Raw genomic sequence first — 27,663 nt, 5'->3', positions numbered from 1 at the left:
TCTGCTATCGGACGAATCAAAATTTCTCCTGATGTTTTCCGATACTGATTCCGTAGTTGAAAAGTCAAACAACAAATATAAATATAAATACATGAAAAAATAACAAAAAAATCTACTGTGTTTTGATGCACATCTTGAACTGTTTAATATTTCCTTCTTCCTATTTCTAGCGCTACTTAACTTGAATATTGCCCCAAAAAAGCTTCAAACAGGTTATTTTAAAGTAACTATCAGAAATTGTCTGACCATCTGATAGTAAACAATATGAATTCAAAATCATGAATAAAATATTCTGTGTGTCGCTAATTTATGTAAATAAATAAATAAATCATGCTCAAAAATTTTGTAAAATGTTGCTGGAAATAACGCAATGCAGTAAAAATTACTGTGAGCTCCTAAATGATTAATTTTTATTTATTTTTCTTGTATTACAGGCAAAATAATTAGTTTTTGTCGTGTATTTAAACCACCTTTCCCACTATTGCCCACGAGGGTTTCCACCCCCAAGTGATAGTAAAAAGTCTAATCTTTCAACTACCGACTGAGCCATCTGCGCCATTTTGCGCCGGAAATAGTTACTTAAGGTGAAAGTACACCTTAAAATATGATAAATTTGCCTATAACTTTTTTGTTTTAAGATATAATGACTTGACATCTTCAAAAGAAATGTGTAATTCGACGTCCTGAACAAGTTTGTAGAAGGTCACAAAACTGTAGGATTTTATCTGTTGAAGCTACACTGAAAAAACTAGTTTTAGGGGTACTTCGCACAAAACGCTCCATATCTCGAAAACCGTAAGAGATGGAGCTTTGACATGTTCTACGATTTTTGTTCTCTTATTATGGGCTACAACTTTACCGAAAATGTCGAACCTCTAAAAAAATATTTCGAAAAAATAATTTTTTTATTTCACTTCTAGGGGGATTAATCATACATTTTATCAAAAGACGCCTTTTAACATGCAGAAAAACTTTGTAGAACACGCCAAACCTCTAGAACCAACCTAAAAAAAGTTATTTAATTTTGATCGTAAAATCATCGATTTCGAACACTGTGCAGAGGTGGCGTAATGTTAACTTAGGAAGAGTGACAAACAGGTAGGTATACACAGTATTTTCCCCATGTTTTTGCTTCGTCTCAATTCTAAATGCGGGCAGGTATCAGGTATCAGTAGGTCGGCTCTAGAGGCACGTTCTCCTCCATTTGGGAAATTTGTGCCATCGCCATGAACACGAGCCTATTCACCATTTACCTGACGGAGAAGGGAAGGAAAAAGGATAGGAGATGGGAAAGGACAGGTAAGGGAATAGGATCGTCATACTCGCAAAAGCGTACCACAATGGGTTCACATAGCGTCCTGAAAAGGACACTGTAATAACGCATAAGCGTGCCACAATGGGTTCGAATAGCGCCCTGAGAAGGGCACTGTGATAATGCATAAAGCGTAAAGAGAGCCTATAGCTCTTTACCACAGCGGGTCAAGAACAACAGAACGTCCTGAAGATTCAGGTTTCTGAAGTCAGTTTCACTTAATAAGTGTTTCCCGAGTACTCGGAAACGCAATTGCGCAAAAGCTGGACAGTTACATATTAAATGATACGAAGTTCCATAATCGGATTCACAGCTATCACATGCAAATGAATCAGCTTGCTGAATATTCGCCATGTGATAACTGAGTCGGCAGTGGCCAGTCAATGCTTTGACCAGCATGCTGCAATTCTGCTTTGACAGATTTGTTAGATACTTTGCCACCCCTAGAGATGGCTCAGTACAATACAATTTTGTTTGACGACATGACTCCAAACTATTCCAGTATTGTTTGTGCTGAGTGGCAGCCCAGGTGTCAATCTGAAGCTTCACCCAACACTTGGATACCGGAATAGCTGGCTCAGGGCCAATGAAGTCATGTGATGCTCCAGTGCGAGCTAACTCATCAGCCAATTCATTTCCAGCGATGGAAGAATGGCCAGGTACCCATACAAGGTGAACAGCGTTTGCTGAATTCAGCTCCTCAATTTGAGTTCGACAAGCGATAACTATCTTCGACCTGGAGTTGGCCGAAGCAAGTGCTTTAATAGCAGCCTGGCTATCTGAACAGAAGTATATTACTTTGCCCATTACGTGCTGCTGAAGTGCTGATTGCACTCCGCACATAAGAGCAAAGATTTCGGCCTGAAAAACGGTGCAGTGTCTGCCAAGTGAATAAGACTGATACAGCCTTAGCTCACGAGAATAAACACCAGCACCTGCTCGACCTTCTAGAAGGGAGCCATCAGTGTAACATACGATGCCGTCTGAAATACTTCTTTCCAGATAACCAGATGTCCACTCTTCCCGGGAAGGGAATTTCGTGGAAAATGTCCTATATGGAAAATTACAAGCAATTGTAAGATCACTTGGAGCAAGGACAACTTTGTTCCAATTCACCAAAAGTGGAAACAACGAGGTGTGTGTTGAACTGCGGTTCACAGGAGTTTCCTCTAGTAAACCGAGTACCCATAGACGGTAAGTGCAAGAAAGTGCTTCTTGTTTGAGATGAATGTGTAGTGGGACAACGTCAAAGAGAACTTCGAGCGCTGCCGTGGGAGTTGAAGAGAACGCTCCAGACATCGCCATTAAGCACATCCTTTGGAGATGGCCTAACTTTGATTGGACCGTTCTCACTTCGCCCTTTTGCCACCACACAAGACATCCATAGGCCAATATTGGCCGAACAACAGTTGTGTAGATCCATTTGATATACTTGGGTTTTAGACCCCAAGTTGTACCAAAGGTTCGCCGGCATTGCCCGAAGGCCATACAAGCTTTCTTGATTCTGAACTCAACATGAGGTGTCCAGGAAAGCTTGGAATCAAGAATGACTCCAACGTACTTTACCTGTTCAGTCACATTGATTTCAGAATCAAAAAGACGTAAAGTTCGAACACCATTACGGTTTCGCTTTTCCGTGAAAAGAACAATAGATGTTTTACTCGGATTTACCGAAAGGCCATATTGGCGACACCAACCCTCAACTACCTGAAGAGCGTTTTGCATCAGGTCGAAAAGGGTGCTGATGCACATACCGACTAACAATGTTAGGTAGTCGTCGGCAAAACCATAAGTAGGAAAACCGCTATTATTGAGTTGCCTCAATAGCGTATCTGCTACGAGATTCCATAAAAGTGGTGATAAGACTCCCCCTTGGGGGCATCCACAAACACTCAATTTCCTAATCGCCGCTTGACGCAATGTCGAGAAGAGATGTCGGTTTTTGAGCATTTGGTGAATCCAATTGGAAATCATTGGAGATATACCATGACCCCGTGCGGCTTCCAATATGGCATCGAAAGGCACGTTGTCAAAGGCACCCTCGATATCTAAGAAAACACCCAAGCAGGATTGCTTTTGAGCGAATGCCTTCTCAATATCGTAAACAACTTTGTGTAAAAGAGTCACAGTGGACTTTCCAGATTGGTAAGCATGTTGGTTCACATGAAGAGGCACATTGGCCAGATAAACATCACGGATGTGATGATCCACAATGCGTTCTAAGCATTTCAGAAGAAAAGAGGTCAAACTGATAGGTCTGAAGCTCTTTGCTTCTTCATACGACGCGCGACCCACTTTCGGAATAAACTTCACAGTAATATCCCGCCAGGATTTGGGAATATACCCTGTAGCAAAACTGCAAACAAGTAGTTGTTTCAAAACATGTTTGAAATGATCAAATCCCTTCTGAAGCAAAATAGGATAAATCCCATCTGCCCCAGGAGATTTGAAAGGAGCAAAGCTATTAAGTGCCCATTCAATCGATTCTAAAGTTATGATACTCCGAGCCGAAGCTAAAGAATCATAACTACAAGAAAAGACATCAGGTTCATCCGAAGATGTAATATCCACACATCCGGGGAAGTGTGTACTGAATAAACATTCCAAAACTTCCTCATCAGAGGAAGTGAAATCACCATTTGGCAAACGAAGTTCGTTGACTCGGAAATTCTTTGATTTCGCAAGGATTTTATTTAACCGACTGACTTCACTCAGACTGGAAACATTTGTACAAAGGTTTTTCCAGCCGGATCGTTCAGTAGACCGAAGAGCTTTCTGGTAGGCCTTGCGAGCCGACCTGAAAGCCTCCGATCCAGCCGAACGTCGTCTGTTCCAACTTCCAACTCTTCCTACATTGTTTCCTGAGTTTCGCCAGATCAGAGTTCCACCAAGGGGTTCCTCTTGTGATCTTCACAGACCGTAGAGGGCATGCTTCTTCAAAAGCTTCCGTGATGAAGGTCGTTGTAGTATCAACGGCATCATCTAAATCACTTGGAGTGTCAATTGATGGTGAGTATCCATGAAATTTGGCTGCAACCAAATCGGTAAAGAGATCCCAGTTGGTAGACCGGGGATTCCTGAAACGCAAAGTTTGCGAAGTAAAATTCACATGTTCAAACAAGATGTAACGATGGTCAGATAAAGATTCTTCATCTGACACATGCCAATTGGTCAGCTCATGACTAATTCTGCTAGAGCAAAGCGTTATGTCTAACACTTCCTCTCTACCAGATACCATGAAGGTTGGGCGGTTGCCTATGTTAAGTAATCCAAGATCTGTACTACTCAAGTATTCCATCAAACTGGAGCCTCTCAAATTGATGTCTGAGCTGCCCCAGATTATATGGTGAGCATTAGCATCACTACCAACAATTAGCGGAAGGCCTTTTGAAGTGCAGTATGCAATGACTTGCTTGAAAGCATCCGTAGGGGATGGTTCATCATGCGGTAAATAAACCGAACAATAAACGTATTTCCTGTTGAGGTTTCCAACAGATACATCTATTATGATAGCACATACATCTCTGGTAGTTAGTTCAGAGATGAGTGTAGCAACGATTGCGTTGTTGACAAGCACACATGCTCGAGGCATGATACGTGAGTTTGCCATTTCATTTTTACTGAAAGTAGCAAACACCGGATTCACAAGGTTTCCTAAATAGAAATTCCCCTTACGAAAGTAAGGTTCTTGGACTAACGCCACTTGGGCTGTACCATTTTGCATAAGTCTACAAAGATTGATCGTTGCTGTTCTTTTGTGCTGAAGATTGATCTGAGCTATCCTAACCGTAGCCACTACCCAAACTAGGCAAGATTAAACTCTTAACAATCACAGCACAAAAAAGAACAGCAACAATAAAGCCAGATCGGTATCGAATTGAGTGCGCCAAAGGCGAGGATGCACAGAATACACTGTGTAAAACGCATAATGCGAAACCATATAGGTGAAAATCTAAACTAATTAAAAACATCTTCATAATCCCGCCCTTATTCAGCCTCAAGTATGAGATTGAAGAAGGGCAGCTGATTGTCTCGGAGAAACACAAGGTCCACCGCGCTATTGCTCCGGTTAGCACAGTAAGGGCAAATACTGTGGAGGGTGCCCTGGTACTCCACAGGCTCCGTTTGCGGTTAGGTTTTTATTAGACCCCCCTAGCCATTCATTCCTAGGCACGGTAAGCATAAAGCCGCATAACACCATGAATTAGGGGTCACCTGATTAGTGGATTCCTACCACTGGAGCAGGCGGTCCGTAGTGCTATTCTTAGCCAGTTGAACTAACCGCTACCGACACTACACAGCTATCTAGGCTGATCGGGAAAAGAAGTTGATATTGGTGATCAACTTCATACACACTGAAAAAACTAGTTTTAGGGGTACTTCGCACAAAACGCTCCATATCTCGAAAACCGTAAGAGATGGAGCTTTGACATGTTCTACGATTTTTGTTCTCTTATTATGGGCTACAACTTTACCGAAAATGTCGAACCTCTAAAAAAATATTTCGAAAAAATAATTTTTTTATTTCACTTCTAGGGGGATTAATCATACATTTTATCAAAAGACGCCTTTTAACATGCAGAAAAACTTTGTAGAACACGCCAAACCTCTAGAACCAACCTAAAAAAAGTTATTTAATTTTGATCGTAAAATCATCGATTTCGAACACTGTGCAGAGGTGGCGTAATGTTAACTTAGGAAGAGTGACAAACAGGTAGGTATACACAGTATTTTCCCCATGTTTTTGCTTCGTCTCAATTCTAAATGCGGGCAATTTATAATTACTATTTTTTTCTTTGGAAATAAATAATGCATTTTTTAAAACCGGATCAAAAATAGACGACATCCCCTAATAGCTTATAACAAAACATCTGGGATTTTAGTGAAAATCTCTGCAAGATTTCTTGGTGAACTCAAGCAGAAGCTGCTGGAAGAACCTTTGAGAGGTTTTGGCGCAGTGGTCTCACGTTCGCTTCATAAGCGGATGTTCATGGGTTCGATCCTAGTCCCGGCGCTTTCGTCAGTTGCTTTTCCCCCTGAGAGCGGCTGGCTCTAACCCTCTTCAGAGCTCATAGCTCTGAAGGACCCGGATAATTGAATATCGGCAAAACGGCAACTCGTAATGGACCCTCAATCGGACTGGGAAAAGAACAGCAGTCACACATAAACATCCTCATGTTCATCATGGATACCATGGATCTGCCATGGACAGAGTAGAAATGTGAAAGCAGCACATAGACCAGTTCGATATAGTAGAATAGAATACATTTAGGCGCTGTGCAAGCTTTAAGTGCAGCTTTCGTAATGCCCCAGTGGATGAAAAAACTGTAAATTAGGTTAAGCAATTAAGAATTCAAAAAATCTTTGAGAAATATTCCAGGAAAAATTCAAGAGAGATGGTCAAGCAAATTCTATTAATGAATATGGGAAACCTTCGTCATAAATTACCATAAGATGGAGCAATTAATAATGGAACCATAATGAATAAATTACTGGAAAATCTTTCCGAGAGTTTTCAAAGCAAAGCAGATTTTCTGGTAGAATTCGTATTAGAAGAATAGAGTAATTGCAGTAATTGCGAGCATTGCTCGGAAAGTAACTGTAGGATCAACTTCTTGAATAATATGCAAAATCAAGGTTAAACAAAAAAGCCAGAAAAAACTTTTTAAAGAATCATGGAATAAATTTCTGGCGAAAATCTTCAAGACATTCTTGTTAACCCTCTAATACCCAACCCCGCCTTTAGACGGGGTATAGTTTGAGCATTTTTGTAATTTTTGTTTCGTGGAAAATCGAAATTTTTATATTTTTAGCTGATAGACTGTTTTGTATATCTCAAAATAGTTTTTGGTGTATTTTGAAGCGTATTTACATATTTTAAAAATCATTGAAAAATTGATGTTTTAGTCACCTTCTAGAAGTGTTTATTTTGTATTGAATCGCTACAATTAACATATTTTAAATTTTTCTCAAATCATTCTATCGTAGTTTTATAGTTTAAGGGACTAGAATACACTCTAAAATTATTTTCCTTAAAATTACACGGAAAATAAAATTGTCTATGAAAAAAAATCAAAATAAAAGTATTTCAACAATAATCATAAAATCTCAAAATGTTTTCATCTCAAAAAACCCGTACCCCAAATAGGCTTCCAGGAAAAATATAAAACTGTGAGGATGTTTAAAAATAAAAATTAGAAAAATCAAAAACTGAAATTCACGAAATCGAGAATTGAGAAGAATCACCTTCCAAAACATGTTTAAATCGATTTTAGATGACGAAAAATGATATTTAGATCAAAATCAAAAATTTGGGTATTAGAGGGTTAAAACTTGAAAAATATTAAATTTTTAAGAATTTCTGAAAGTCCTGAAGCGATACCAGCTACTTTTCGTACTTTCTATCAAAATTACATAACATGAATCGTCTGAAGGAAGTATTTGGAAAGCCTCTGTTCCAGAAAACCTTAGTGCAGAAAGTACATATTGATGTAAATTCCAGCACAGATTCCATGAAAAGTTATTGAAAGAAGCCTTGTACTATCGTTTTGGCATAATTCCTCAAAGAGTTTCGTTGACTTATTTTGAAATAAACATATGCATAATTAATGAATTTTATGGATTTAGTTTGGGAGTTCTTGAAGAATGTAAGGAAAATTCCTTGAAAAATTTTGAAAACCACAGATGATTTTTTGATGATGTTTTTCAAAGACAAACAACGATTTTCCGAAAGAAAACTATTGCCAGAAACTTACAAAAGTTTTCTGAAGCAATTGGTTTGAATCTCTATTTGTTGCTGAGTCTCTGGATTATTTAATCCGAAAAAAAAAGAAGAAACCCATTTGGGAATGTCCGGTAGAATCCCTAGTGAAGCCTTTAGGAGGTATTCCTGAATTTTTGATAATATTTCTGAAGCTAACCCTATAACCAGAAATCATAGAGTTATAACGTTGCAACAAAATGTATGCTTAGCTCAAAATGTGGCCTTTTTTGATCCGTATGTACCCTTAACTGCAATTCCTCGAGTTTTGACCCTCCTCAGCCTGGAAGAAGGATGAGGCATTTTTATTTAGGGATTTCTTGAAGAATTCTACCAGTATGTTTCTCTGAAATTTCTGCAAGGATTTCTGCAAACTTTACAGAAATTCTTGTATGGAGTTTTTTTTTCAGAAATCACTCCAGAAGTTTTTCAATCAACTTTTCCTTGTAATTACTTCCAAAGTATAGGTATCATAAGAAGTCTCTTCAGTTATCTTGTCAGGCATTGATCCAGCAGTTCTCTCAGAGAAAACTTCAAAAAATTTTTTTGTCCAGGAATCTCTCAAGAAAACATTAAAGAATGTTTTCCGGAAATCAAAAAAAAGCACCAGTTTTTTTTAACATTTCTATTGCATTGCGTTGGGACCAACTCGCTCACTAATGCAAAGAGAGAGGTAAGCGATTCTATCAGACAATCCTCGGGGGAATTCCTTGAAAATTTCATTCAGGAATTGTTTCAAGAATTCTTCGAGTAATTTTCGTGCAATTTCTGGAAGAAATATCTGAAGAATCGCAGGAAGTGTTTCTGACGGAACGATAGCAATTAAAAAAAATTCTCAAAGAACTATTGGAGGAACCCTTGAAAAAATTTCCGAAGGAATCTCTGCAGGATATAAAAAAAGGTAGATTTTCTGAAAAGCTTCATGGAATAACCTTTGCGACAAATAATGAATAAATACCTTAAACTCTGAATAAGTCTTCGGAGTTATTTATTTTTGAAGAAACACCTAAAGAAATTTCAGAAGGAATACACAGTTGAAGCAAACTCTGAAGGAGTTTCTAAGAAAGATCTTTCTGAACTTTCTTAAGAATTCTTAGGAAGTACTCTTGAATGAATCTCGAGAGGAAAATTTTGAGAAATCTCTGAGAATTTTTCGAAAAAAATACGGGAGGAATTTTTGAAAAACTTCTTGATGACATTCCTCGGGCGACCCTTATTGAAATTCCTAGAGAATTGAGAAACTTCACCTCGAAATCTGTGAATGCTCATTAAAATAGCAGTCAATGCCGATTTGTCATAGAAAAATTTTAAGCACCTAGGAAAAAGGTTAACCACTATGTGGAATTGTTAAAAAACAATAGCATTGTTAGATTTACTTTTTTTATTCAGCAAATATTTTCATAATTTTAAACATTATATTGTGACTTGCCATTTGGTCAAAAATTGGTCGAATAGTGTTCGAAAAATCTACTTCATAGTTAAACTGCCATTCAATGTATGTACACTGCTAATTCGTGTGATTAGAAGATTTAAAAAAAATTATTACAATATTCAGCATGTTTGTAGTTCGCAATCAAATTTTCAACTCAATCGCTTTTAAGAGAACAAAGTTACAACATGTCCAAGTAGGCCATTTTGTATAGAAATTGTCTTTCAGTGTTATTTTATTGAACATAACAGTATTTCTGGAGTGATTGTGGTAGGAATACCAGTGGAAGCACATTCCCCCGGGATTCCTTGAAAAGGTCTTTCCCAGATTTTTTTTCCATTGCTCCGTTAGATCATGCCTGAAATCTCTACACAAAAATCATTCCGAAATACCTCCTTTTTCGCCGCCGAAAAAATACAAAACTTGCCGTAAAATATGTTCGTGAAATTCTAACAAAAGTGCCTCCAGGAGTTCATTAGGAAGTAGCTCGAAGCGTTCATTCAAGATTATTTTCTTTCATTAGTTCAAGGATTCCTTTGAATCGGAATTTCTGTGAGAAACCCTATCAGAAACTCCTTCCACGGGTAAAAATTTCCGTTCAAATTACTTCAAAAAATCCTCAGGGAATCACTAACCCACATTCCTACAAGAACTCCTCCGGAAATTCATTCACGAATTCCTCCTTAAATGCATAAAGGAATTCCTCAAGAAATTCCTCCAATATTCCTTCCGGGAATCAATCCAAAATGCTTCACGGAATTCCTCCGGAAATTATTAGGAAATTGTTCCGGGAAATAATCCAGAAATTCGTTCGGTATTTCCCCCAAAAATTCCTGAAATTCTTACTGGAGTTAATCCAGATTTTTTTCGGAAATTCTTCATAAATCTTCTCCGGAAAATCTTCTAGGAATACTTGCAGAAAGTCCGTAAGGATTTCTTCCAGAAATTTCTTTGGAAATAAATCCAGAAATTATTCCGGGAATTGCACTATAAATTCCTTAGGGAGTTTTCCAGAAATTCATCAGGGAGTTTTTCCAGAAATTTCTACGGAACACCTCCAGGAAGCCGTCTGGAAAATTTTCAAGGAATTTCTTCGGGTAACCAGACATTATTCTGGGAATTTCTCCAGCAGGTCCTCCGTCAATTCCTGAATAGACTTCTCCACGAGGTCCTCTAGAAACTTCTTCTGGAATTCCTCCGCAAATGCCACCGGCAATCCTTTCTCCGGGAATTCTTCATAAAATTTCTCCAGAAAATCTCCTGGGAATACCTCGAGAAAGTCCTTCGGGAATTCTTTGGGAATAATACGTTCAGCAATTCCTCTGGGAATAAATCCAGATTTTTTTCCGGGAATTTCTCCAGAAACTTCTTAGGGAGTTCCTTCAGAAATACTTCTAGGAATTCCTCCAGAAATTTCTTCGTGAATTCCTTCACACATTTGTTTATTCAGGAATTCTTCCAGAAACTCCTTCGGGTTCTTTTCCAGGAATTCTTTCGGAAATTCCTCCAGAAATTCCACAGGGAGTTTTTCCAGAAATTCATCAGGGAAAATTTCCATAAATTCTTACGAGAATACCTCCAGAAAGTCCTCTGGATTTTTTTTGTAGAAATTTCATTCGAGACTTTCCAGATGGTCCTCCGACAATTCCTGAAAAAACTCCTCCACGAGATCCTCCAGAATTCTTCCACAAGTTCTTCCAAAAATGCTTCACGGAATTCCTCCGGAAATTATTAGGAAAGTCTTCCGGGAAATAATCCAGAAATTCTCTGGGAATTCCTCCAAAAGTTCCTGAAGTTCTTACTGGAGTTAATCCAGAATTTCTTCGAAAATTCTTCATAAACCTTCTCTAGTAAATCTTCTAGGAATACCTCCAGAAAGTTCGTAACAAATTCTTCCAGAAATTCCTTTGGGAATAAATCCAGAAATTATTCCGGGAATTGCACTATTAATTCCTTAGGAAGTTTTTCCAGAAACTCACCCAGAAACTTCTACGGGAACACCTCCAGAAAGTCCTCTGGATTTTTTTCTAAAAATTTCGTCGGGAAACCAGACATTATTCCGGGAATTTCTCCAGAAGGTCCTCCATCAATTCCTGAATAGAATCCTTCACAAGGTCCTCTAGAAACTTCTTCTGGAATTCCTCCGCAAATTCCACCGTCAATCCTTTCTCCGTGAATTCTTCATAAAATTTCTCCAGAAAATCTCCTGGAAATACCTCGAGAAAGTCCATCAGGAATTCTTTAAGAATTCCTTCAGAAATTCCTCTGGGAATAAATCCATATTTTTTACCGGGTATTCCTCCCAGGGAGTTCCTTCAGAAATACTTCTACGAATTCCTCTCAGGGAGTTCCTTCAGAAATACTTCTAGGAATTCCTCCAGAGATTCCTTCGTGAATTCCTTCACACATTTTTTTTAGGAATTCTTCCAGAAACTCCTTCGGGAATGTCTCCAGAAATTCTTTCGGAAATTCCTCCAGAAATTCCACAAAGAGTTTTTCCAGAAATTCCACCGAGAATACCTCCAGAAAGACCTCTGGTTTTTTTTTTAGAAATTTCACCCGAGACTTTTACCATAAGGTCCTCTGACAATTCCTGAAGAAAATCCTCCGCGAGGTCCTCCAGAATTCTACCAGAAGTCCTTCTGGAAACTCCTCGAGAAATTCCACTGGCAATTTATCCAGAAATTGCTTGGAGAACTACTCAATGAATTCCTCTGGGAATTTCTCCACACATTAATTTTTAATTAATTAATTAATTCCAGGAAATCTTCAAAAAAAATCCATCGTGAATTCCTTCCGAAGTTTCTCCGGGAATTTCTCCGGATGTTCCTCAGGGAATTCATCAAGAAATTTTTCTAAAAAATCTTCAGAAAATCTCTCAAGTAATACCTCCTGAAATTTCTCTGGGAATTCTTCTAGAAAATCTTTTATGGACTCATCCATAAAAATATTCGGAAATTCCTCAAGCTCCAGGAATACCTCCAGATGCCCTTTTTTAGAAGTTCATCCAAAAATGCCCTCTGGAACTCCTTTAGAAATTCATCCGGGAATTCCTCCGAAAATTCCTCCGAAAATTCCTTCAGAAATTCTTGTGGGAGTTCCTCCAGAAGTTCTTCTAAAATTTCTCAGGAGGAATCAAGGGAGGAATCCATTCAGAAACTTCTTCGGGAATCCCTCCAATTTTTTTCCTGGAGTTACTCTAGAAATTCCTCAGAAAATTCTTCCAGAAATTCATTCGGAAATTCTTCAAGAAATATCTTGAGAAATTTCTCTGGGAATACATCCAGAAATTCCTCCGATAATAGCTCCAGAAAATCATCTGGGAATTCCTCTAGAAATTCCTCTTGCAATTCACTTCAAATTTACTCCGGGAATTTCTCCACAAATTCTGCCGTGAGTTCCTCAAGAAAGTCCTCGAGAAATTTCCTCAGAGAAACCTTAAAAAATTCCTGCAGGAAATCCTCAATAATTTCCCTCAAGGATGATCCAGGACATTCCCTCATATAATTCTCAAGAAATCCCGTCTGGGATCACTAAAGAAATTTCCCAAGAGAATGTTCAAGAAATTTCTACAGAGATTACTAAAGAAACTTGCTCGAAGAATTCCCTCAAAGATTCCGCAAGGAGTTCCATCAGTGGACCCTCAAGAAATTTCCTCAGAGAATTTATAAGGAATTCCCTTTGGGGTTTGTCATAAGACTTCGGAAGGGATCCTCAAAAAAAATTCTCAAAAAATCCTTGGGAAATTTCCGCATGGATTACTTAATGAATTTTTCAAGAAAGTACACCAGAACATTCTAAAAGGCTTTCCTTCATGGGATACCCAAAAAAAAAATTCGCGGCGCTTGGTTAAGAAATTTCATCTGGGATTTCTTAAGAAATTTCCTCAGAGACTTCTACTGCTTGACAAGATTTATGTTTAGTGCGCCGATAATACTGTTTGATGCTTAAGAAAATCGGGGATGATACGTGATTGGCGTCTGATACGCTGTGCAGCTGACCGTCATTAATGTAATACCTTAGTATCTCTGGAGGAACTCCTACATTGTTTTTTGGTTGAACCCCTGAAGAAATTATTGGTCACTTTCCTGCGGGAATTTTCAATGGAATCTGCAGAGAAAAATCTGAACAAATATCTGGTGGATTTCTTGAACAAATATCTGCACAAATTTCTTAAGGAATCTCTGGAAGATTTTTGAAGAAACCACTGAAAAAAATGAACGAATTTTCGAACGATTTTCTGAAGGAATCCCTCTGTGGCTAATATGAATCCCTGGAGAGAATTCCGAAGGATTTTTCAAATGAAACGAATTTTTAAAGTAAACTTAATAAATTAAAAGTCGAAGCTTAGAGTTTCAGAAGGATCCCATTGAAATCTACCGAAAAAAAACTTGAGGAAATTTCTAAAATTATTCCTGAGCGATTATCTGAAAGAAGACCTCTACAAATTTCTCAGATATTTTTTGGGAGAACTAATGATAAACTACTGGAGAACTTTCTGAAGAAAACTGTGGTAGATTTTCTGACCGAATTCCTGACGTAATTTTTTATGGCATCCTCCCTAATTGGGATGAACGCATTGCAGGTTTTTCTAAAAGAATCCTTGGACAAATTTATGGAGAAATCTAATGTAGAATTTCTGACGGGCTGCAAAACGGAGAGTCGATAAGGAAAGCTTCCAACATAGCTCTGGTCCTCACAAGTTCCTACTTCATGCTTTCACGGGTCAAACGATGACAAAGAACGCCAGCTAAGAACTGTGTGCTCAGCTGGTAGTGCAGCCCTGGGCATTGTTGTCCTTCTGACTTCACCTAGATTGAGGAGGTACGACCCGAGCGTCTATTCACCAAGGAGGTGCGGCTCAAACAGCGCCTGTTCTGCAGAGTTGCTCTCTGTCACTATCAATGGTAGGTAAACCGCCGATTTTGATAGGCTTACTGCGATCCAAGTCAGCGTGTGCTCTGTTGAGTCACTGTCACTTTTCTTTTCCCATCACAACTGGACTGATTGCGATGGCGGGTAGCTATCACTGATAGGCCATCTTTAAAATTCGTTTTGAAATCAGAATAAACACTTAAAGTGATGAAATTTGATTATGTGGTACACAATAACAAGTTTTGTATGTTGGTCATTAAACATTTTGAGTTTTGGCTAAAATCGCCAAAATATCAGTTCAGTTGCTATAATAGTGCTCTGGACTGCGGGTCAGTATCAAGTCGTTGCCGGTCACTATCGATTTAATATTGAGCGGCCTACAGTGATAGTGACGGTGCACACTGTTTCCAAAGGCCCAATTTCGTGATCGAAATTGTTTTAGGCATGAAAAATTGATTTTAAAGGTTTGGTTTCTTCGAAGAAGTTGTTTGGTATATCAGAGCCTTTCTTTTGGAAGTATCACTAATGTGATTAATCCACCTAAAAGTGAGATAGAAATTCGATGTTTTTCATAGGTGAATATAGCATGTTTATGTCTTCAGCAAAGTTGTAGAAAATGTCATTATGAGAAAACTTGCCGAACAAACTTTTGCTCTATCTGCTCAATTTCTAGCGATATGGGCCATTATTTGTGAATGGACCCTTAAAACCTTTTTTTTTTGTAACTTTTTTTCAGACATTTTTGGGAATTTTCAAATGTTCTACAAAGTTATTTAATATGACAATAAACGTATTTCTTCTGAAGACGGCAACATTGTATCTATGATAGTTTTTGAGATATTTACTTTTTTTTTTTTGAAAGGTAGCCTTTTTTACGGTTTTGTGACATTTACAGAGGCAAAATGGGGCAAGATTTTTCAATTGAATATGAAAGAAGTTTATAATAGGTGTAAATTTTGTTTCAACACTTGCTTCCTTGACAGTAAAATTGAGCTATAAAATATTTTAGTTCGTAACTGAAATTTTCAAAAAACTCAAAAAGTATTGAAGATAGAACTTTGTCGTCTTTAAAGAAAACATGCATTTTATCATATATAATAAGTTTGTAGAACATTTGAAAATTCCTAAAAATGTCTGAAAAAAGATACAATGAAAAAACTGATATTTAGGGGTCGTTAACAGAAAATGACCCATATCTATCAAAACGGAGCAGATAGGACAAAAGTTTGTTTCAAGAGGTTGTTCGATAGACAAGAATCCTTCTTTTGAAATTATTACTTTTGTGATCAATTCACCTAGTAGTGAGATGAAAATTCAGTGTTTACCATATGTGAATATAGTATATTGATGTCTTCAGGAAAGTTGTAGGAAATATCATTATAAGAAAGCTTGCCGAACAAACTTTTGTTCTATATGCTCCATTTTGAAAGATATGAGTCATTTCCTGAAAACGACCCCTAAATATCAGTTTTTTCATTGTAACTTTTTTCAGACATTCTTAGAAATTTTTAAATGTTCTACGAAGTTATTATCTATCTATATATATAAAAATGAGTTTGAAGTTCCTTTGAGGCAACAAAACTCCCGAACGGATGAACCGATCAGCATGACTCTTGCACGGTTCGATTCGTATTCATAGTGGGTGTGTTTATATACATAAAAAAGTTACGAAAGTCCTTCAAGAAGTATAAATAATGTAAAAATACTGATTTTTCATGAGCCGGGAAGAATTTTTTCGTGATTGAAATGAAATCAATCTAGAGTGCGTTGCTCCGATGTCCTCAACAGCTGTCAAACCACCACAGCTTGGCAAGACAAAGTTTGCCGGGACAGCTAGTATATGATAAAATACATGTTTTCTTTGAAGACGAGAAAGTTCTATCTTCAATACTTTTTGAGTTTTTTGAAAATTTCAGTCACAAACTAAAATATTTCACAGCTCAATTTTACTGTCAAGGAAGCAAGTGTCCAGCCTGAGTTGAAACAAAATTTACACCTATTATAAACTTCTTTCATATTCAATTGAAAAGTCTTGCCCCATTTTGCCTCTGTAAATGTCACAAAAACGTAAAAAAGGCTACCTTTCAAAAAAATAAGTAAATACCTCAAAAACTATCATAGATACAATGTTGCCGTCTTCAGAAGAAATACGTTTATTGTCATATTAAATAACTTTATAGAACATTTGAAAATTCCCAAAAATGTCTGAAAAAAGTTACAACAAAAAAAAAGGTTTTAAGGGGCCATTCACAAATAATGGCCCATATCGCTAGAAATTGAGCAGATAGAGCAAAAGTTTGTTCGGCAAGTTTTCTCATAATGACATTTTCTACAACTTTGCTGAAGACATGAACACGCTCACTTATGAAAAAAAATGAATTTCTATCTCACTTTTAGGTGGATTAATCACATTATTGATACTTCCAAAAGAAGGGCTCTGATATACCAAACAACTTCTTCGAAGAAACCAAACCTCTAAAATCAATTTTTCATGCCCAAAACAATTTCGATCACGAAATTGGGCCTTTGGAAACAGTGTGGCGGTGGTGCAAAATCAGTCGTCAACTGACTGACATGATATTTCGCAGCTCTGCTGTCTGGCATCTGGCGGCTGAGAATGAAATGCTCCTCCAACGGAAGCTGTATTAAAGAATTTCTGAATAAATTCAAGGAGGAACATAAGAGTGAGAAAAAAAACAGCAAGTTGAGGAGATCAGGGACGTCAAACCAAGAAGGCGTGGAAGAGTAGGTTCCAAGCGTGTGAAAGGCGACGAACAGTCCGAACCATGGTCCGAACCGTACTCGGAACTCTTGAAGACAATAAGGAGCTGTAGTGAATACGAGGCAATAGTGATGAGTAAAATCGAATCACCTTTACGTAGTTTACGTTGAGTGTGTATTGATGATGACAGATACTGAAATGAACTCAATGGAAGAAAAAGAAGCGAACGGTGCGATAAAAATTTCCCTTCAGTTATAGGGTTTTTGACCCCATTTCCGGCACAACATGTAAACAAAATTTTGCATTGTCTAAATTCACAACGAAACGATCGTTTTCGTCCACTTCTTCCATCTGCATCAGATACTTTATTGCCTGAACTTGTTATTAACAGTGATTGTTGTGAAGATTTTCTGCCGGAAAGTTGATTTTGAACGAGTTTACTGCACCTAGTCCAGCACCAATTCTCGGCACCAGTGCCGAAGTTCCAGCAAAATCAAATGGGAAATCACTTCGGCACCCATCTTTGTGCTGACGAAGTACACTCGCCTGCGTGTAATATTTGTTTTGAGCACTTGTGCGGCTTCAGAGTGAACGTGTAGCTCATTGACTGTGGATCCCGTTGCGTAAATGTTGCGGGAGATAATTACCTACGGAAGTGCGTTTGGAAAATATGCGGCAAGTGATATTTTGATTTGTTTTTCTGTGAGGTGCCGGGAATGGGTGCTGGTGCCGAAGTAGTTCGAAACCCTATGTATGACGTGTGTTACAAAGAACGGTCGACGTAGAATTAGAATTTTGTAATAGTAGTAGATTTCGAATACGACAGGAGCGACGCCAAGCTCGTGGATTTGGGAGTCGACGTGCACAGTGTTAAACGTACTAGTATGGGTGAAATGATCATCGAGCTCAAGCACGACAAGGAGCGCAAAAGCGACACCTGCAGAGTCTGGAGGAGGCACTTAGCAGTAAGTGTGTCTAGAGAGCCGGGGCCCGTAGCGTAGTGGCTACATGTTCACTTCATAAGTGGATGGTACACTTACTTCTAGCAAGTAAGTATTTAGGCTTCTGGGGTGACAAGTGTGTTACTTGGGGTAAGTACCCCGTCCAGGAGATGGTGTCTACAGTGATAGACATTCGTTTAGCCGAGACCAAAAAAAGTGTCAGGAAACTCATACAAAAGATTTTATGATAAAACTTGTTTATCGTAGTGATAGTATATCTAGTACTGTTTTATAAACATGTGATACATTAAACTTACATATACACTGAAACAAAACCGAGGGTAAAAACCCTTCAAATGTCATGTTTTGCCTAGACATTCGTTTAGCCGAGGTAAATGAAAAATTGGTTTTCAATAGATTTTTTGCAATTTCGTGAGTATATTTCGAGGATATACTCCAAGGCATTTAGTTTATGACGTGTTAGCAAGATAATTGGCCTTAAAAGTTTATTTATTTGTGAAATTCAGAGAAATATTATAAAAAAATGTCTTGATAAGGAGAAGCGAAGATAAACAAATTTATTTAAGAAAAATGATTTCTGTAAACACTCAAACGTAAGCTAGATTAGCAGTTTTGAAAATATGGCACAGAATTATTGTTAAAAATGTTCAAATTATTGCATAAAATGTCATGAAAAAATTAAGTATATTGGTTTTTGGTTGGTTAAACTTTAAAATGGGATTGATAAAAGCTAAAATAAACAGTCCTGCATTGAAATAAATACGTGCCCTAATGCCTGTCGAGTATACCTGTTTGATACTAGCATTACTAAATGGGTTGGAAGACTGCAAAGTGAAAGAACTGCAAGAAGTGTCATATTTTTTGTACCCTGTTTATTCAAAAGCAGATGCTCATACAAAAATGCAAGATATGGTCAAACAATTGGCTTATTTCATTCAATCTGAAGAAATATATTATAAATGAGTCTAAGTTGTGAACCACATTCATTTTTAACATGATTTATTTGAAAAGAATGTCTAAATTATGAAACAAGTAGTTCATGCTAGAAATTTGAATACTTTCGGTGCCATTTCTCGAAATATGAGCCGTTCAATGTATGTTATTTCAGCCAGCATACAGTCTACAAGATGTTAGGAGCTATAAGAAAACGTAATAGTAGTAAACGCTGTGACCTATGCAAGTGAAAGCATCATTTTTCATCAAAACAATACTTAAATACGTGATTTTTTGATGGTTTGCGTTATTTTTTTCTGTTAAAAACATTGTTTTTCGTAAATTTTCAACCTGTTTAGGTCATGGAACTTTCATAAAATTCTTTTGAAACACTTCCGATTAAAATAACTACATTAAATCTCAATTTAGAAACATTTATAATATTATGACATATTTATATGAGATGCATGCAAAATTAATATGGCAACACTTCCAAAAACGATCTAATTCATGATTTACAAGTTGGTCTATAATGCAGATCACCACACAAAATGACTTTGTTGGGTATTTTTCGAAATTTGATGGTTTTTATTATGGAATTCTAGGAATTGTACGATTCGGCTAAACGAATGTCTAGGCAAAAAATGACATTTGAAGGGTTTTTACCCTCGTTTTTGTGTCAGTGTATATGTAAGTGTGATGTATCACATTTTTATAAAACAGTACTAGATATACTATCACTACGATAAAAAAGTTTTATCATAAAATCTTTTGTATGAGTTTCCTGACACTTTTTTGAAAATTTTTTAGCCTCGGCTAAACGAATGTCTATCACTGTATTACCTATGAGGGCTTCGTGGTCGCCAAACTAAAAGGGTCTTCTTCTGTAGCTGTTACGGCCTGTCCATAAACTAAGTAGACTCTGAGGGGAGAAGGCAGGGTTCCAACCAAAGTCTACGGTCCATACAAATTTCGAAAATTTCGTGTGGAAGAAAGTCTACGAGGGGGAGGGGGAGTCTGATAATGCCAAAATTGAGTCTATGTAGTTCATTGACAGCGCCTTATGGGCATCCGCGATGGTCGATCGAGCAGTTCACGCTGTTGTTGGACTATACTTATGACGACCGTGCTGACAGGGCAAAGGCCGGTGGTAATTTGAGACGTGGTAATAGCGGGTGACCTGGGCCATGGAATGGGGAAGCCGTACCTTTAGTCGGTGTTAGCGCGATAGATGCGACTGGCTACCCTATGCAGTGCATTGGAATCTCTATGAAAAAGAGGAAAGAAATGCATTGAGAAAGAAAAGCGATACTGTCAAAAGAGTGCTTGAAGTAATCCTGTATTTTGTAGTATTTTTAAACTGTACCGGGTTTTAAACCGAAATTTTAGGGCGACGAATCACGGAAGATTGTAAAAATAGACGCGGACACCGTTTACAGCCAGAGGCTGTACAAACTGAATGAACCTTAATACTAGACAAGGGACACACGGCGCATACACCAGTGGATACGGAGAAGAAACTATCCTCACGAAAAGTTATGAAACATCGACCGAAACGGAAATCGAACCCTCATCTCATAGCATAGTGCGGTTAGAAGCTTGATGACCCTAACCGCACGGTTACGAGGCTCCAAGATTGTAAGTAGTGAAATGAACTTGAATGTATGGTATTCAATAAAGAATTTAAAGTTTAAGTTGATCGTAATCAAACCAGTTTTTGATCTGCTCTAAGACCCAGGGTCTACAGTTCGAACTGTAGAGTAAACTATAGCTTCATTCCCAGCGATAACCTGGTGGTTCGCTTCAGTATCGACTACAACAACAACAGACAGCGAGAATCCCTCTTAGGATTCTAGATGAATGTTTCTTAATAATGTGTAGGATCCCCCCTTAGGAAACTTCTCAGGGTTATGGGGCAATCTCTGGGGATGCTAATGGGATGCCTTTCAATGCTGCAGTAGACTTTCTCTCAGGATTCTGGAAGAATCCGTCAGGAAGTTCTGGGAATATATGTATATCTAAGCATTCTGGGAGAATCCCGAGGATAAACTACTCCAGGATTCTGCGGAAATCCATCACAGGGTTCTGGGAGAATTCATCTCGGGAATTTGAGGAAATCTCTCAGGATTCTGGAGGAATTCCTATAAAGGTTCTGAGCGAATCCATGTCAGAAAACTGGAGTAATATCTCCCAGAATTCTAGAGAAATCCTTAATAGAATTTAGGGACAATTCCTATTGAGAGAGTTTTTCTATCTTTTCTGGGATAAAGTCTCTCAGGATGCTGGTTTGATAATTTTCAGCATTTTGGAGGAACCTTTCACAAAATTTTAGAGGAGTCCTCAGAATTATGGAAGAGCCTCTTTAAAAATTCTGGAGGATTTTTCTTCAACAGTATAATATGGGAATACCTATCATAATTCTTGGGAATCTGTCGATTCTAAGGGAATTTGGGGTATTCCTTTCCAGGGATCCCTTTCAGGATTCTAAGAAATTTCTGGATGATCTGGACTCACTTAGGATCCCACTCCGTATTCTAAAGAAATCCTTCTCAGCATTTTCAGGAACTCCTCTCAGACTTCTTGGAGAATCTTACTCAGCATTCTCAAAATGGTGGCGAAGTTCCTCTCAAAATTGTGGGGGAATCTTTCTTAGAATTCTGGGAAAATCACACACAGGATTACTAGATTCCGTCTCAGGATTCTGCGTAAAATCCTTTAAAAATTCTGCGGGAATATCACTAAGTATTCTGCGGATACTCTTCCCCAAATTCTCTGAAAATTCGGCTTCCTGGGGTAATCCCCGACAGGATTCTGGGGAAATTTTTCTCTAGATTCTGGGGAACTTGTCTCATGATTCTGGATCTGGAGAAATCCTTAGGATTCTGGGGCTATATTTTTCAAGATGCTAGGGCACTTTCTTTCAGAATTATTAACTACTGAAGAATCTCTCACGAGATTCTGGGCAGACTTCTCTAGAGAAATTTGGATTTTGGAGAAACCCTCGCATAGATTTTGTATTTCCTCTTAGGGTTCACAAGAAATCCTTCACAGCATTCTACAAGAATCCCAGTAGAATTATGTTTTCTGTGTTCTGGTGGAGTTGCTCCCAGAAATCACTTTCAGGATTCGGTGGGAATTCCTCTTAGTAATCAGGGAAACCCCCTGACAAGTTTATGGGAATTTTTTAGAGATTCTGGTGTAATAGTTTAGATTTTTTTAGAGGAATCACTCTCAGAGTTCTGGGACAATCCCTTTCAGAAGTTTAGGAGAGTCATTTCAAATATTCTAGGGGAATGTCTTTCAGGAATCTGCGGTAATTTTCTGTTTTATGTAAGAATACCTCCAGAAATCCTTCTCAGGATGCTGAGGAAGTCCATTCTATAAGTTTTCGTAATCCCTTCCAGGGAGAATCCTTATCAGATTTTCGAAAAAAAAATCTTTTAGGTTTCTAGATATATTTCTCTCGAGTATCTGGAATTACCCCTCTTATAATCCCTCTCAAGATGCTGGGGAATCACCTTTCGGAATTTTGGCTGAATTATTCTCAGCATTCTAATGGATTCCACCCAGCATATTTTAAGAATTCCGGGAGAATACTTTAAAGGATTCTGAAGGAATTCTTCTCAAGATTATGGTGTCCTACCTCCCAGAATACTGTGAGAGCACATCTCAGATTTCTTTGGCAATCCCGCCCAGTATTTTGAGGAAACCTTTCTCAGGATTCAGGAGTAATCCTTCTTAGAGTTTTATGCTACCCTTTTCAGGATTTAGGGTAAATCCTTTCAAGTTTCTTGGGGAATTCAACCTAGGAATTCGAAAATCTTTTGCTTTTGTGAGAATCTCTCACAATTTATCTCAAGAATGTGGAAGAACCACTCTTGGAATTCCTCTCAGGATTCTGGAAGAATTCATCTTAGGATTCTGGAACATTTTGGGACAATCCCCAGGGAAAACTTCCCTTAGAATTTTGATACAATTTATCATAGGATTCTGGGGTAATTCCTCTCGGAACTCTGAGACAATCCGTCTCATAGATATGGAGTAGTATATCTCAGGATTCTAGGAAAATCCTTACTTACAACAAGGCTGAATTACAAAAGGCTGAAATAAAAAAAGCTGAAACACTAAAGGATGAAATTACAAAAAGCCGAATGCATCGAAAAGCTGAAATAACGTAAGGGAACGTCCATAAATTACGTCACGCTTTAAGGGGGGGAGGGGGGGTTCAGTAAAGTGTGACAACCCATACAAAAATGTAAGTGGTCTCATACAAAATGTGTGACATAGGGGGGAGGGGGGGTTGAAAATTGGCAATTTTTGCGTGACGTAATTTATGGACGTTCCCTAAGGCTGAAATAGTGATTCGACTTAAGATTCGAGTATTTTTTTAGTTAGCCTAGAGACTAACCTCAACACTAACAACTTAGACAAACAGACGTATCACTCTAATTGGGAATAATTATATACATCCACTGATTTTACGGTCTATTTCAAGCCTAACTTTACCAAATACCGTATGTAACATATGTAAACAAAAAAGAGATTTTCACATGAGGCGCTAAATTTCGTTAAGGACTACTTGTATCACTCACCTTTGGGGATGATTTGTGAATTTTTTTTTCACGTTTCTGAATGCGCAATGTATGAGTTGCTATGGGAACAGCGAACTTCCCCTTCGATTTTCTCCGTTTACATGGCGTACAATATTTAGAAGGTGATACCTTCCGGAAATCTGACAGTTTTTTGATGACGTAATTCAAATCGTTCATAGGCGTTTCCTCAATAATCTAGTACTCCTCACCAATTTGATCAACGTAAAACGATAAGAACGACGTCACATGTTTACATCCAAAAATGATGTTTACATAGGTTACTAGCCTGCCTTGTGATATTTATGTCGTGTCCGTTTATGTATCTTGTTAGATACGGTTTGGTAAAGTTAGGCTTGATTTGAAAATTTGCTTGTTGGCGATTACCCAACCGTGGCACTGTTTTGCTTGACCGTCCTACCTTCCCCAAGTTCATTGTTGACCAAACTAATTCATTTTGGGGGAACATTCTACACTCAAAACATGCTTAATCTGAATAGGAAAGTTTTACGACTGGTCAAATTGCTATGCGTTATTGAACGTCTATAATACTAAGACTGTATTTCTCAAAAGAAGAGAAAATCTCTGATGTTATTGTTTTGTAGCCGTAATGTTTGCTTGTTGTTTGTTAATGTATTTACGACACTTTACACCTGAAGGGTGCATTCGTGTCGCGTAGCCGTAATGACAACAATCTCCAAAACAGACTCGAAAGAATAGCTTAAATGTTGAAGTAGGCAATCGGTAACGGTTGCGACCCTTAACAACGCCCTTGGTTACACAGTTTGTTAGGAAAATTTCCTAACCAGTTCCTCTCAAGTGCTCAAGCTGTTCGGACGTAAAATAAACGTTTATTGTGAATTCAAGTCTTCTCCTCCGAAGATATCCGTCGTTCCAAATCCTATTCTCAATATTAAACAAGAAGGAAAAATTAACGATATAATTATTATCAGTACCTTTTTGTGTTCGTTGTTATGCATTATTAGTCTATTTACTAAGCTCAGTTTCAAACTTTTCAGAGAATTTTTCATTGTGAAAATTTTATTAACTCCCTTTGGCATTGAGTATCTTTATCCTTGTTACACAATATGCCATGCTGAGAAGAAGGCTTTGTCTCAGTTGGGGCGTAACTCCAAGAAAAGGATGAAGTACTATAATTTATACATGCATTTTCATATTTTTTTTGCCTTTTGTAATTTCAGCCTTATGATACAGTTTCTTAATGTCAGCCTTTCGAATTCAGCCTTTTGTGCATTCAGCCTTTTGAAATTCAGCCTTATGTTACCAGCAAAGATCGGACTGAGTGTAAGCGCGTCAAAAACGAAGTGCATGCTGTCAGTAGGAATCACGGACGAGAAAGCAAGACTAGGCAGCGGTGTTACAATAGACGGGAACACTTTAGAGTTGCTGGAGGACTTCGTCTATCTCGGAGGATCATACAAGTACTCGGAGTGTTCGGGCTTCGAGTGCTTAGGACCTAGCTTAGGACCGTCTTTGGCGGTGTACTGGAGAACGATGTATGGCAGAGAAGGATGAACCTCGGGCTCGCTGCACTCTACTGCGAATCATATAGCCGGATAGTGACAAAAGCTGGAAGAATACGTTGGGCAGAGCATGTTGTGATAAGGCCGGAAAGCAACTCAGCAGAACTATTGTTCGCAAGAGATTCGCACGATACAAGAAGACCTGAAGGGCAGCGGTCAGGGTGGGCGAATCAGGTGGAGCGCGATCAGGAGAGCGTTGGGCGTGACCGAGATTGGAGATTGACAGCCACGAACCAATCCAGCCCGCAAAAACAACTAGGTAAATACACTCGCTCGATTCAGTAGTTTTCGAGTTTACAATTGCAATACTAGGCGAGTTTAATCCTGGACAATTGATTGCGAAGTACACGCAACAGCACGTTACAAACCCGAGATCATAGACCACTAGAAACGTTTGACAAGCTAAACGTGAATCTTGCACCCGGTGGTAACATCAGCACTTTCCGTATGAAAGCCTTTTTGTCGTGATGTTTTCGTTAAAGGAATCTGTTGTCATCACAGAAATCGAAAACTCTTTGTTTGTACCACTAAGCTGAGAAGATCTGTCCCGTAAAACAAGCACAGGCTAAGCGATTTCACTTACCTTTCATCGAAAAAAAAACCCTTTCCATCATTTCCAACCTAGACCACTCCCATAAACCTGTTTGTCACCCTCGTAATCTTAGCCAACCACCCCTGGTCTACCGCCCCATCCCACCCTTACAAGCTCGTTATCGTTTTCCCGCTTCTATCCAAGGTCCCTACCGACGAAGGTTCGTCATCCTGCTCGATCGTCTGATCCTCCTCGGCGATGACCCGTTGCGTCCGAGCTGTTCCTCCACCGCCCGCCCCTAGCTGGTACTCGATCACGGTCGGACGGCGTGCCAGGTGGATCTCTGTGGACGCCCTTGGTGGCGCCCGCACCGAAGTGGACCGAAACAGGCCCGGCCCGGCTCCGGACGGCGACGTGGACTTCTTCGCGGAGCCGTACGGTGGAGTCGGTGGTTCCAGCGAGCTGAAGGATCGTCATCTGAACACGGTGTTGTCCAGTTCGGTCCGGGGCGTGGACGCCAGCGGAGTGAAGGCCGACGGGCTGTAGCTGTGATTGTTGGTATGCTGCGTGGTGGAGGACTTCTTCAGGAGGTTGATCTTGAAGCGCTTCCAGCAGAAGCACCGCATGATGATCCGTTTGAAGGCCTGCCGGAAGTCACGCGAGAAGAGAGCGTAGATGAAGGGGTTGACGGCCGAGTTGCAGTACCCGAGCCAGAAGAGGATCGAGAACAGGGTGTCGTTGATGCAGTCATCGCAGAAGGCCCTGATGAGGTACATGGTGAAGAACGGCAGCCAGCAGATGATGAAACCGCCTACTATGATGGCTAGGGTTTTGGCCGCTTTGGTTTCCATGCGAAACCGCTTGACCTGCACTTTGAGGTGCTTTTTGCCAAGTTTCTTGGACGAGTTGGGCGACAGGTCCCGGGAGATTCCGGCCGGGGCTTCCTTGAAGACGGATTTCCGCCGCGAGTTGGGCCGGCTGGGAGGGTACCGTACGGAGCCGGAACCGCCACCGCCACCGCCATTACTGCTGCCTCCGTTGTGTTGCGACGGCAGGTTGATCTGGAGCGATGACCCCAGTGATACGGTGGGACTGGTCAGATGGGACGTGTTCCCACTGGGGCAGGATATCGAGATCTGGGGGTTTGCGTTGGCGGTGGAGGACGCGCTGTTAACGCTGGTAGGCCGTACGGCCGAACCTTCGATGAGCATGTTGTGCGTGCGCATGGTGGACGCCATCAGGGCTCCGACGCCTTTGCCGCGGTGCATCCGGAGCGTCAGACTGTCGTCGAAGTTGTTGTTCTTTTTGCCACCTGGATCGGGGTTTGAAGTAGGCGGGGGGAGGGCAGGATTTTTGGGTGGGGCGTGGAGTTAGTTTTTTGAGGGGGGTTGTTTGTAGTTGTGGAAGTTTTTGATTGGTGGAAGTTGAAGTGGAGGAAGGACAGAAAGAGAAAAGAAGAAGATTGTTGATTAAGAGACCGTTCTGATCGCTTCGGTTTTGCATTCGGTTTTACTGTTTTCGGAAAGGAGATGGAAGGTACAGTATAGGTGTTGGTTGTTGTGGTGGTAGCAGGCGCTGGTGAGCATGGCATGGTGGTGGTTGTTATGGTGATCTGTTGTTTGTTTGTTCGTTAGTGACAGGTGGCCGGTTAGATACCTGGTGGCGCTAGTGTAGCATGACAGTTCGTTCTCGTGTGACGATTGTGTATTTGTTTGTTAGTTTAAAAGGCGTGTCTGACAGCTTACTGTGATGATGCGTTATTTTTTAACTTACATCCAGTTGTGGTATTAGTTGGAAGGTTTCTTGCACTTGGAATTGTTTTTGTTTTCTTTTGATGAGTTTCTCGGGAACATCACATTCAATTCGTTTGAACTGATTTTAATTGGCTTCTTGTAACTACAGGTACGAAATTGATTTTCGGTTTCAAAGGGACGTACAATACACTGGAACTTTTCATTTACAATATAAAAAACATGCACTCGAACCGTTTTTTTTGTCATTTACA

The 27,663-nt window shown here is 39.2% G+C and overlaps 1 protein-coding gene across 3 annotated transcripts in view; it reads right to left on the bottom strand.

The window, feature by feature from the left end:
* The window catches only part of LOC109412976 (octopamine receptor Oamb-like), an 841,374-nt gene that overhangs the window by 384,162 nt on the left and 429,549 nt on the right, over positions 1 to 27,663 (bottom strand). The window contains exon 6 of one of the 3 annotated variants that reach the window (XR_009995986.1): positions 18,389 to 26,970. The exons of 1 other annotated variant lie outside the window; for it this stretch is intronic. Coding sequence is in view for 1 of the 2 variants with exons in the window: in XM_029855987.2 (XP_029711847.1) it covers positions 26,132 to 26,970 (839 nt within the window). In the remaining variant the exon portion in view is untranslated. Of the gene's footprint in view, positions 1 to 692; positions 26,971 to 27,663 lie in introns of those variants that run through there. One more of the 3 variants, XM_029855987.2, reaches the window with a different exon arrangement.

The sequence above is a fragment of the Aedes albopictus genome, chromosome 1 (genome assembly GCF_035046485.1).
Source record: "Aedes albopictus strain Foshan chromosome 1, AalbF5, whole genome shotgun sequence".
NCBI classification, from domain to species: domain Eukaryota; kingdom Metazoa; phylum Arthropoda; class Insecta; order Diptera; family Culicidae; genus Aedes; species Aedes albopictus.
Note: the sequence above shows the minus strand (reverse complement) of the source record. Positions and strands in the feature narration are given on the sequence as shown.